The 11,851-nt window shown below is 47.4% G+C and overlaps 1 protein-coding gene and 1 long non-coding RNA gene across 2 annotated transcripts; one reads left to right on the top strand and one right to left on the bottom strand.

The window, feature by feature from the left end:
- Positions 1 to 5,086: 5,086 nt before the first annotated feature.
- Positions 5,087 to 8,255, bottom strand: LOC138917643 (uncharacterized). The gene is made up of 2 exons (XR_011425917.1): positions 8,159 to 8,255; positions 5,087 to 5,316 (listed from the first exon to the last, which is right to left on the bottom strand). It is a non-coding gene; the product is annotated as an uncharacterized lncRNA (long non-coding RNA).
- Positions 7,936 to 10,180, top strand: COX5B (cytochrome c oxidase subunit 5B). The gene is made up of 4 exons (XM_005599811.2): positions 7,936 to 8,533; positions 9,080 to 9,153; positions 9,322 to 9,421; positions 9,982 to 10,180. The coding sequence occupies exons 1-4, from the start codon at positions 8,431 to 8,433 to the stop codon at positions 10,092 to 10,094; spliced, it is 390 nt and encodes a 129-aa protein (XP_005599868.1). The 5' UTR covers positions 7,936 to 8,430; the 3' UTR covers positions 10,095 to 10,180.
- Positions 10,181 to 11,851: the final 1,671 nt, after the last annotated feature.

The following is an 11,851-nucleotide window of genomic DNA, read 5'->3' as shown; positions in this document are numbered from 1 at the left end:
GGCTCTGTGTCCTTGAGGCCCTCCACGTTCCTCCCAGAGGACCCTGGAAGGAGCAGAAAAGGAGGTTTGGCCAAGAAAGTTTGCTTAGGGACCCCAGTAGAGGGCCCTTGCATGGCCTGACCACACACAGCTGAGGACCCGCCCAGTCTCTCCCTCCTCCAGGTCAACCACCTGCTGCTCCTCCTCCTCTGCATCCTTTTTAGGACCCCTGTTCCCTCAGGCCCTGCTCTGTGGGACCATGTGCTGTGTGTGCCCACTCCTAGTGACTTGATCTCTTACTTAACCCAGTTCAAAAGCTGTGTTTCCAAGAGTCCTTTGAATAGTGACCCTAGTGATGGGGCTGACTCAGGAGACAAGGGCTTTAGGCAAGTTGGCCTTGCTCCTTCTCAAGTCATCCCATGTAAGTAGCTGCTTATTCTTCCAAGGGCCAGCCTGGAGTGACACTTTCAATTATTTTATTCATTTATTAAATGAATGAATAAACCACATAGCTTCCACTTTATGTGGTATAAAGTGGTATCTCATTGTGGTTTTGACTTGCATTTCTCTGGTGACTAATGATGTTAACATATTTCCATGTGCTTATTGGCCATTTGTGTATCTTCTTTGGAGAAATGTCTATTCAGAACCCTTGCCCACTTGTTAATTAGGTTTTTTGTCTTTCTGTTGACTTGTAAGAGTCTTTTATAAATCCTGGATACTAGACTGTTATCAAATATATGATTTGCAAATATTTTCTCTTTTTCACTTTATTGATACTGTCCTTGAAGCACAAAAGTTTTCAATTTTGATAAAATCTAGTTTGTTTACTTGCTCTTTTGTTGCTTGTACGTAAGGTGTCATATCTAAGAAACCATTGCTTAACTCAAGCTCACTAAGACTTACACCTATGCTTTCTTCTAAGAATCTTATGGTTTTAGCTTTGATTTAAGTCTTTGATCCATTGGGAGTTAATTTTTGTGCGTGCCGTGAAGGGGTCCACATTCTTTTGCACGTGGCTGTGTAGTTGTCCCAACACTATTTGTTGAAAAAACAATTCTTTCCCCTGCTGAATTGTCTTGACACCCTTGTTGAAAATCAATTGACCATAAATATGTAGGGTTATTTCTGGACTGAGGTGGGCATTTCTATCACCACTTGACAGAGGTTCAGAGAGGTAAAGCTACTTGGCTAAGGTCACAGAGCTAATAAAGAAGAGGACACTGGAGGCCAGCCCAGTGGCGCAGTGGTTAAGTTCGCATGTTCTGCTTCAGCGGCCCGGGCTTTGAAGGTTTGGATCCTGGGTGCGGACATGGCACCACTTGGCAAGCCATGCTGTGGCAGGCATCCCACGTATAAAGTAGAGGAAGATGGGCACAGATGTTAGCTCAGGACCAGTCTTCCTCAGCAAAAAGAAGAGGATTGGCAGCAGATGTTAGCTCGGGGCTAATCTTCCTGAAAAAAAAAGAAGAGGACACTGGATCCAAACCCAGCTCCTTAGGTTTGTGCAAAGTGCTATGAGTAAACAAGATGGGGGAATGATTAACTCCCCATCCTAGGAGGCAAGTATCAGAACTGGTCCTGAAATCCCTAAAGGGAAAAAGCAGAGAGGCCTTTGGGGAAACAGCAAAGAATGTGTTGTGGTTGGAAAGCGATGGGCAAGAGCAGAGGGGGCAGGATTTAAAGACTTGCCAGGATATTTGGCCTTCCTTGTCTGGGAGAGTGGGAGTCACTGAAGGCTTGTAAGCTGGGAAGAGAGGGATGGGAGAGGAAGGGGTGGAGGAGACTTGGAGGGGAAAGAAGGTGAGTTTGGAAAACTTGACTTAGCAGTCCCAAAGAACCATGAGGTGGAGATGAGGATAGGCAGCTTAGCTGGGAGAGAGGGCTGGGAGTGGAAAGAGGGCTCTCCTGGGGCGTGAACGAGAGAAACAGCAGCTGTGGACCAAGCTCCAGTAGAGGAAGGAGAGGCAAGAAGAGAGGCCGAAAGGCAGGGTCGAGGAAGCTTAGTTTGGGGGAAGGCAAGGTGGAAGTGGTTAACAACGGGAAGGTGTCTAAGAGAATGAGGTTGTAAACAGAGCCTGGAGGTGACAAATAGGAGGCCAGGGGTGACCTTAGTAACAGAATTTCAGGGCACAGTGGGGTAGGAAGGCAGGTTGGGTGAGACCACCCATAAGTGGTTGGTGAGGACGTAGACAGAGAGAGGGAGCGGTTCTTCTAAGAAGCCTGGAAGTAAATGGAAGCAGGAGACAGCTCATGACTGAGAGGCGCTGTGCTGAGGAAAGATTGTGTCTCAGCATCCTCAAAGGCCAAGGGAAGGGGCCTGATGCAGGGAGAGGGCGAAGAGCCCAGCAGCTGAAAGGGTAGACCTGGGGAAGAGAGACCCAGTTCCTCCAAGACCAGAGGGAAAGGATGAAGGAAGGGGAAGAGGAGGGAAGGGAGGCTGAGTGAAATACAAGATGGGCAGGGCTGGGGCTTAAGGACAGCAAAAGAATGAATGAATAAGAAAGAATTCTTCTTGACCGAGAGTGAAAGAATGGCTAAACTCCCAACATCAATGGCTCAGCCAAGGGTGACAGTCACAGGCCTGTCATGGTGTATGATTTTTTCCAGCAGTTCTAGCCACCTTGGAAGCAGGAACCCAGAAAACAAATGATTGGGCAAATTTAGTGTTGGGTATCAGTGGGCAAGGGAGAAAGGAACCGAGAATGTCCGTGACAGTGTGGTTGAACATCTGAGCAGGGGATTGTCCCAGGTAGAGACCCATGCTGGTCACCCCCTGTTGCCCCTCCAGACCTGCCCTGCAGCCTTCTCCCCACTCTCTGTGCCTGGGGGGTTGTCTTCTGTGACTCCCATCAGGGACTTTCTCACCTTCTGGTTGCCAGTTAGGTTCACTGGCAGGAATGAAGAGAGTAGGAGGAGAGAGATGTCATATTTGTCCGGCACCTCCACCCAACCCCCCCCCCCCCCCCCCCACACACACACCAAGGCTCTGGCACTGGCACAGCTCCTCTTGCTGCTACAGCTCTCACCAGGTGCCAATATCACCGGGGCTAGTAGGGTGGTCAGAGCATCCCACCGTGCCTGACCCTGGTCCTCACCATCCCTTGGGGCTCCCTCAACCCTGCACACCCCTCTGCAAGCAGTCTTTTACTAACCTCTTCCACGTGGTTCGGCAGGGGCCCTGAAGGAGGGGGGTGGGGCCGGCCCAGCAGGAGGGGGTGGAGGGAGAAGGAGTAGGGGAAAGAAGAGGTGGGTGTGGGGGAAGAGAGGAATACTAGAATTTCCCAGGTGGAGCTCAAGTTCCTCTCGGGAATAATAAGTGGGGCTCCAGGGCATTGGGAAGTGGGGGTCAGTGGGTGAGCGAAGGGTCCTGGGAGGGAAGGGTGGCAATTCATGTTTTCTCCTGTGTGAGGTGCCCTGTGCTGCCTGTCAGCTCACCAGACTCCTTTTATTTCTTAAAAAACCACATACACAGAAAACCTTTAATTAAGAAACCTCCTCTGATCCCTCAGCCCCAACTGTGGCGAGGCCCCATGCTGACAGCTGTTCCGTGCGACCCATTTTGGATTTGAGGCATCTGCATAAAAACGTTCTGTTTGTTCTGACCTGGCTTTTCAGCAGGAAGGGTCCCAGCTCCCAGCAGCCTGCCGGAGGTTAAGCCACTTTGTCACATCTTCATCAGGTCTCCATAGGGGGCCCTCGGGGTTCTGGACTGTCCCTAGCTGATGTGGGATCTGGGCAGGCCTGCGTTCAGCAACCATCTCCCCGACTCCCTGTTATAATTAAAAACTGGCCTGACTTGTACCTTCTAAGTGGTCAGGGCCTCTGTGGTCGGAGCTGCTCCTTCGGGTGACAAAAATGCAGATTAAGTCCCTTTTTGACCACATTACTTCAAGCTTGTGTGAACTCTGCCCAAATCAAGAACAACCTCCTGCCCTTCCACTTTGAGATTCCATGCAGAAACCACGTTTTACTCACTCTTGAATAGTGACCAGCCTTGGCCCGTGGAAAGGACTGGATGTAATCTTCCTAACATTCAAAGCGTCTCTGAAGGTCAAGAAGATAAACAACCTCCCCAAATAAGAATATGAATAGACAATTTAAAAAACTGTTTATTTTATTTCTGAATAGGTAATCCATTCACATAGTTAAAACACCCCAAATAGCATGAGAGGTCTGCAGTGAAGTCTCACTCCCACCCCTGCCCTCAGGGGCCCAGTGTCGTGTCCCCCCAACCCGTGCATACACAGAGGTAGCTACTTGTGTTAGTTTCCTGTGCATCCTCCCAGAGTTCCTCTAGGTAAACACAAGCAACTATGAATATATTAAATAGTTTGTACGCCAGCATTAACTGGGCGCTTATAATGTGGTAGGCACAGTTCTGAGTGCTTTACAAGTGTTAATACCTTTAGTCCTCACAACAGCCCCAGAGGTGGTGCTATGCCCATTTTAAAGAAAAGGAACTGAGGCAAAAAAGAGGTTAAGGAGCTTGCCCACCCGAGTGGTTGAGCTCTGCAGTTCGCAGCAAAGGAAATGCAAATGACCAATAAACATACTAAAAGAGGCTCAGCTGCCTTAGAAGTCAGGGAACCGAAAATGCAAACAGCAACAGCATCTCCTTTTTTACTCATTCCTGGGGGAACTTTGTAAAAGGCGGTAACGGTCAGGGCATGGAGGCAGGGAGTGGCACTCACACGCCTGCTGGTAGAGCATGAATTGCTCCAAACTTTTGGGTATACAACCTGGCAGAATTTGTTATAATGTTCAATGTACACATTCTTTGGCCCTATTCCTCAGAAATGAAGGCTCCAGAATATAAGGCTATACGTACACAGACGTGCATTGCACCATTGTTTGAGGCAGAAAACCAGAAACTCTGAATATTCATCAAAGAGGAAACGTCAGGTAGATCGTAGTGCATTCAGAGGAGGGAACATTATGCAGCAATTACATAAGATGAATTAGATCTATGTATTGATTTGTGATATCCACAAAATATTTTTAAGTGAAAAAAGCAACTTACTAATAGTTTGTATAGTAGTTACATATTTTTGTATTTTATCTTCATTTATAGATCTGTACATTTTTAAGAAACATCCCAAATATGTGCATTTGTTTGAATATGTTTATATGAGCATGGAGCACTGATTCTCAATCAGGGCAATTTTGCCCTCTAGGGGACACATGGCAAGGGCGAAAGACAATTTTGGTTGTCGCCACTGGGGAGTGCTACTGGCATAGTTGCTGAACATCCTTCAAGGCACACAGGACAGCGACCCCCATTTACTGCAAAGACTCATCCAGTCCAAAACATCAACAGAGCTAAAGTTGCGAAACCTTGGCACAGAGAAAGGAAACAAGGGATAAGCACAAAATTGTTAAGTTAAATTTTCTTACACATATATGTTGTTTGACTTATTACAATGTGCATTTATTTTGACTACTACAAATTATCCTATAAAAGTAAAAAATAATGCTCAATAAAAGTTTATTGTTTTGGCAAAGACAATGATGGAGCAGGAGTGGGAGACTGTTCCCCAAGCCAAACTATTTCCCAAGGAGGCATTGGGGGCAGGGGTGTGAGCGGAGGGTGGTGGGAGGCAGAGACAGCAGGCGATGGGGCTGATACCCTGAAGCCTGGTCCTCACATTGGAGCTCTCCCATATAGTCTAAATAATCCCAGGGTTTTTTTTTTTTTTTTTAAAGATTTTATTTTCTTTTCCTTTTTCTCCCCAAAGCTCCCCAGTACATAGTTGTATATTCTTCGTTGTGGGTCCTTCTAGTTGTGGCATGTGGGACGCTGCCTCAGCATGGTTTGATGAGCAGTGCCACGTCTGCACCTAGGATTCGAACCAACGAAACACTGGGCCGCCTGCAGCGGAGCACAGGAACTTAACCACTCGGCCACGGGGCCAGCCCCAATCCCAGGGTTTTTGTGAGCTGAATGAGAACCTGCAAAAATGTCCTATGATTAGGCAAGCCTACTGTGAGAGTGAGAAACAAGCCTAAACTCTATTTCCATTTTGTAGCCTGGAATAAACCATATATGGTCAGGTGGCAGGGAATTGTAACATCAGAACTGAATTTCTCACTGGTCTGCTGAGAGCTGGGTTAGTAGGTATTCCTTGGGAAAGAGTGGCCAATTAAGATGGGAAAACTCTGGCTTAAACCATAGGTAAATTAAACGGGATTCTCTGCTTCAGCCCTAATCAGAAACTTTAATATGCTAGAATGTACATTCCCAAGAGGGTGGTCATCAAATGCAGGATTTCCGTGTTGACAAATAGAAATGGCAAGCAACAGGATATATTGGAGCATGTGAGGAAGCCATTTGGTGTAAACCTAATTCGGCCTTTGCTTTTCCAAAAGGGCCTGACGTGGCCATTAAGCATGCATTGTATATCTGCTTTAATCATTTACTACGGCAAGAACAAATGCCCTTAAGATAAAAGTGCAACTTCCCCCACATTGGCATTTCCTTAAGGATAAGCACCTCTTCCTAGGCTAGGAACTGATTGCTGCACTCATCTTTGACCACCCAGTTCACCTGTGACCACCCAGCTTGAGACAGCAGACCTGCCACCCTGCTGTGTCCATCATCACTGTGCTGACAGAGCAGTCTCACGACTATTGTAAAAGGGACATTTCAGTCATATGTGAGACATCCTCTTTGGGGGTATATAACCACTCTGTACACCCTACTTTGGTGCCCTTTCTTCCTTTGGGAAGGAAGGCCCCGGGCCACAGTCCTCACATTTTAGCTCAGAAGAAACTCACCCAAATTTTCATTTATAGATTGGTTATGGATTATTTTCGTTGACAGTGTCTTGACCGAGTCCTTTTTACTGAGAGCATCCCCTCTCTGGATTCCATGGAATACACTTTGGGAAATACTCATCTAGACTAATCGGAGTTTTACTGATGAGGTTATGGTGGCCAAAAGAAAAGGTGACCGGCTAAGTTAGCTGGTGGGGTTCCATCCCAGAACACCTGTCTTCTGGACCAATGCTTCTTTTCCCAGCATTCAACATCTAACCACAGGTACAAATCAACTATAGATTCTTGGGGAACATTCATAGGACTTAAGGAAATTTTTTTTTTTCCAATTTAATTTTGAGGGATTGCAGTGGAGGTAAGAGAGAAGGGAGTAACAGTGGAAGCCATTCAAAGCCAAACCCACTTTTAAAGAGGATCAAGACAATTTTGGCCTCAAAATAAACACCATTTTTTTTCTCAGTGGAGGGGGCACCCATGAAGACTAGATGTGCTCCTGTGTAGGAATGTTCCACCTGGTCCTTTTGAAAATATAACCTGCACAGGACAGGTGGGAACACCTGGGACTTCAACCCTCCCCGATTTACCTCAAATTGACCCTACAGAGCCAGGAGAAGCCCTACAAAACTGATTCTGTATATTCTGTCCAAGAAGTGAATTTACTAAAATTTACTTGATCTCTGGGCCTCTGCAAGGAACTGAGGAGTCAAAGATGAAAGAGCATAATACCCGCTCTGAAGGGATTTCCTGTCTGGTAGGGAAACAGATATTGCACACAGCCAGAGTGTGACAGGGCTATATGACAAGGTGAATACAGTCCCAGGAACCGATGGAGGGCAGTGTTTATAAAGCCTTTCGAATTTCACCTTGCTAAGAAGCTTGCATACTTTAGCTTGTGGGCAATGGGGAGCTATGGAAGATGTTTTCAGTTTTAAACAGAGAACTCTGGTCCCAGAACGCTCTGTGACTCCGTTTTCCCATTATCAATTCCCCTTCCCGCTGCCCCCTCCCTTGACCTCTTCCTTGGTTAATAACTTCCCGGTGTGTCCACCCCTTCCCCTACATCACGAAGAGCCTTCGTCCTGGGAGGGGTCCTAAATCTGGCCCTACCCGCCTCCCCATCGCGGGCTCCGCCTCAGGGCTGGACCTCACTTGCAATGACCTCATCACCTCAACACAACTGTAACAGGAAATTGATGCTAAGGCTGCGGGTAGGTCCTGCCCAAGTTCTTAAGGACTGGGGCAATGGAACAAGTTCGCGGTGGCTCACCCACTGCCAGATGAACCAGCGTAAAAATTAACACAGTGGCCTTTAGGAGCCTACTCCAAAATTTAGATCATTTGGGGTCTAGCAAGTCTCTCGACAGACGAGGTCACTGAGTCCCAGGGACGCAAAACGACTTACTCCACATCTCCGCACTAGTAAAGCGCTAAGCCCCAAGAACCTACAGGGGAGACCGTGACAGCTACTCTGACCTCGGAGCTGCGCGGCGGAAGTACCGAGGCAGAACTGAGCATGCGCAGCCTTTGCCGCCGCAGGCGGAGTCACGTGAGCGGGGCGGGCTCCCAGGCGGGCGGAAGCGGAAGGGTGACGCCGAAGGCAAAGAGCCCTGCCCCGGAAGTCCCGCCCGTCTTTGGAGCCCGGCCTCGGAAGTGCTGCTGTTTGTAGCGGGCGTGATGGCTTCAAGGTTACTTCGCGGAGCTGGAGCGCTGTCCGCGCAGGCCCTGAGGGCCCGCGGTCCCCGTGGAGTCGCCGCCGTGCGCTCTATGGCATCTGGAGGTACTCGGCCGGCCGGGCGCGCCAGCACCGGCGCCGTTGCCCTCGCGGGGTGGGGCTAGAGGCGGCAAAGCGGGGCTGGCCGTTCAGCTCCTCGGAGCCCTGGTGACCGCTCCACGGCCCCGAGCGCCTCGGGCCCGCGGGCGTCTCCCTGTTATTCCCGGCCGCCTCTGCTCGCCCTCGGAACTGACCCTGCTGCGAAAGAATCCTAAACGGAGGTGCCGGGTCACCTTGGGCAACGGAGACTGCAACCGGGATGTGGGAGGCTAAGCCGCCCTTCAGATCTGCGCCCACCTCATGTTGGAGGATCCCCACTAGCAATCTGATTGATCTGCTTTTAAAAAAAAACGTCGTGAAATATTGGCCTCCGTGGTTGAAGGAAGAAAGATGCCCTGTGCTGCCACTTTTGGGGATCATGACTCTGGTCCTTAGGGGACAATGTGTATGGGTAGCCTTTAGGAGTTTATGAACTGTGTGCAAAGGTTTATGTATGTGCGTGTTCCGTCGTGAGCAGTTCAGGCGACATCCTAATTCAGTATTTTCCTTTAGGTGGTGTTCCTACTGATGACGAGCAGGCGACTGGGCTGGAAAGGGAGGTCTTGATGGCTGCACGGAAGGGATTGGTGAGGAGAGACCTCTTTCTTTGTCTTCTTGGGAGCTCACGGATGGGATCAGAGCAGTCTCCTCTCTGGGAGCATTTGATCCAGGAAACCTGGCTTGTGGGAACAGTACCGCTAGCCTCCAGAGGGTAGAGGTCATTTGACGTAACGGTTCAATTCTTGTCTTTTCAGGACCCATACAATATACTGGCCCCAAAGGCAGCTTCAGGCACCAAGGAAGACCCTAATTTAGTCCCCTCCATCACCAACAAGCGGATAGTGGGCTGCATCTGTAAGTACCTCACCACTGTTTCCCTATTCATTTATTTAATATATCCTACTATACAGGATGTCTACAAGCTGCTTCAAATCTTTTGTTTATGTGTATAAAGAGGATATGTGTGTAAATGAGTTATTCTAAGGGTCCTGGCAGTCAAGCCTCATTAGCCTGAGTAGGTCATCCTTACTGTAAAGAGACATAGACTGTCTTTAATACTGGCTCATTGGAGATGCAGCATGAAGGAGTACTCATCCAGAAAATATTTACTGTACTTCCTCTTTGCCGGACACCGTTTTAGGCATTAGGAATATATACCAGAATGGACTCTGCTTTGGGATTCTACATATGCAGGGGAACTGTTAGAACTATAGTGACTCTGATATGAGGTCAGTTTACTCACAGGTAAACTCAGGGCCTCAGTTTCTTTATCTGAAAAGTGGTGAGGAGAGCTTGAACTGATTCCTTAAGATGTCAGCCATAACTTTGTGTCTCAGAGGTGGCTGAGGATGAGATTAATATTGAAAGTCTCCCCTTCTAGGCTGGATGACCTTCAACCACCTTTTTCCTTTCAGGTGAAGAAGACAACAGTGCTGTCATCTGGTTCTGGCTGCACAAAGGCGAGACCCAGCGGTGCCCTAGCTGTGGAGCCCATTACAAGCTGGTGCCCCACCAGCTGGCCCACTGAATCTTTGCACTAACTTACTCAAAATGTGCTATAAAGTTTCTTCTTTCCAGTAAAGACTAGCCATTGCATTGGCTCCTTCCCCCACAGTTGGCTGATCTTCTTTCTTTCCTGTATTTTTGGGGAGGCAAGGATGATTCTTATATTGGGAATAGCTATCCGTGAATATTGGCTTGTCATCCAGTTGCGTACACTGAGATTGACAATCTTATAATACAATGATTGGGACCACCTGGAATGGGGAAGGTGTGGGTGTGGTGTCAGGTTGACTGGACTTGTAATAGTGGCTCCCTCATTTAACTTTGCCACTGGGGGCATGCTCTCTGAGGGTAGGTTACATCTACCAAAAAAAGATAAATATGTTCTGAGGTGTTAGAAGTAATAATAACACATAAAGAGCCTGGCAGATGGTAGGTCCTCACGGTATTATTATAAACACAGTGCCCTTGTGAGGAGAGTTTCAGAGACTTTAAAGTGGTTCATGGTTCATGGGGATACCATCAGCAAAATCTAGAATATGGGACAATTCCAGAAACCAATGACGAGTTTCTTCAAATAAATTGCATGGAGAAAAAAAAAGGTAGAACCTATCAAGTGAAATGGACATGAGGGAGATACCAACCAAGAACAATGCAGGGACTTTGGATCTTGATGCGAAAAACCAACGGTAAAAAAAAAAGAAGAATTTGAACTCTGGACATGCACTATTTAGGGATTTATTAAATTTTAGATGTGTTAATGAAATTAGGTTTTTTTAATGCTTTAGAGATACATACTGAGGTTCTTAGAGGTGACCTATGACTGGGATTAGCTTTAAAACAGTGGGAAGAAGGGGGAGAGAGTAGTTGGTCCATTGTAGCCAGGTACAAGAGGGGTCATTGTTTCTACTTTTGTGTGTTTGAACTTGACTATAATAATAAAAAACAGAGTTGAGGGGAAAAGAGAAAAAAAAATCCAGTTCAGCCACTTTATAGGTGTTAACACCTTGGACAATTAACTTCTCAAAAATATTTGTAAAATGGAACTAGTACCTTTGCATTTTGTGTTGGGATTAGCCACAGAGGTGGCTTTAGTTACTGTCTCCACAAAATTGGTTCGAACTAGCTCTTTCACTTGAACTGATGATGAGAGGTGAGGAGAAAAGCCCTTTCCCCTAGTCTTGCCTTACCTGCTCTTAGAGTCAAAGCTGCTGCCTCCATTCCTTGCTGTCTGTCATTCTCTCATTTCCAGGAAATGCCCAGGCATTTATCTGCCGTTCAAGGCCCTTCCCTTTGGGAGAGGAACACCCTAGATAGCCATCTATTTAATCTGCCCATACCACTCCCACCTTCAGTGCTGTTCCAGGCGAGTTTCCCAATAACTATCATGAAGGCTGCTCTGGTGCTCTGCTCTGAATGCCTCCTGCATTCCTTCTTTTTCACTGCTTCCCTTTCCAATCAAAACTCTGCTTAGGGTGAGCTTTTGACCCCCTACATCATTAATCTGGTCTGTCTTCTCCTCCTCCATCTCTAAGCCCCCCTTCTTTGTCTTTTTTAAAATTGTAACCAATTCTCCTCTAAAGAAAGAAAAATCTCCAGTACATTTCCAGACTGGTAGGCAGAATAACAGCCCCCTAAAGATGTTCATGTCCTAATCCTAGAACCTAATGGTCACGGAGTAAAAGGGAATTAAGGTTGCTAATCAGCTGACCTTAAAATAGGGAGATTATCCTGGGTCATCCAGGTGGGCCCAGTAATCACAAGGGCGGCTGAAGAAGTCAG

This window comes from Equus caballus, chromosome 15 (assembly GCF_041296265.1).
Source record: "Equus caballus isolate H_3958 breed thoroughbred chromosome 15, TB-T2T, whole genome shotgun sequence".
Lineage (NCBI taxonomy): Eukaryota > Metazoa > Chordata > Mammalia > Perissodactyla > Equidae > Equus > Equus caballus.
Note: the sequence above shows the minus strand (reverse complement) of the source record. Positions and strands in the feature narration are given on the sequence as shown.

Excerpts from the sequence above, each read along its gene's own strand:
- COX5B (XM_005599811.2), top strand. The coding sequence starts at position 8,431 with ATGGCTTCAAGGTTACTTCGCGGAGCTGGAGCGCTGTCCGCGCAGGCC. Across the intron at positions 8,534-9,079 it reads GCGCTCTATGGCATCTGGAG|GTGGTGTTCCTACTGATGAC; the intron begins GTACTCGGCCGG and ends ATTTTCCTTTAG. Across the intron at positions 9,154-9,321 it reads TGGCTGCACGGAAGGGATTG|GACCCATACAATATACTGGC; the intron begins GTGAGGAGAGAC and ends TTGTCTTTTCAG.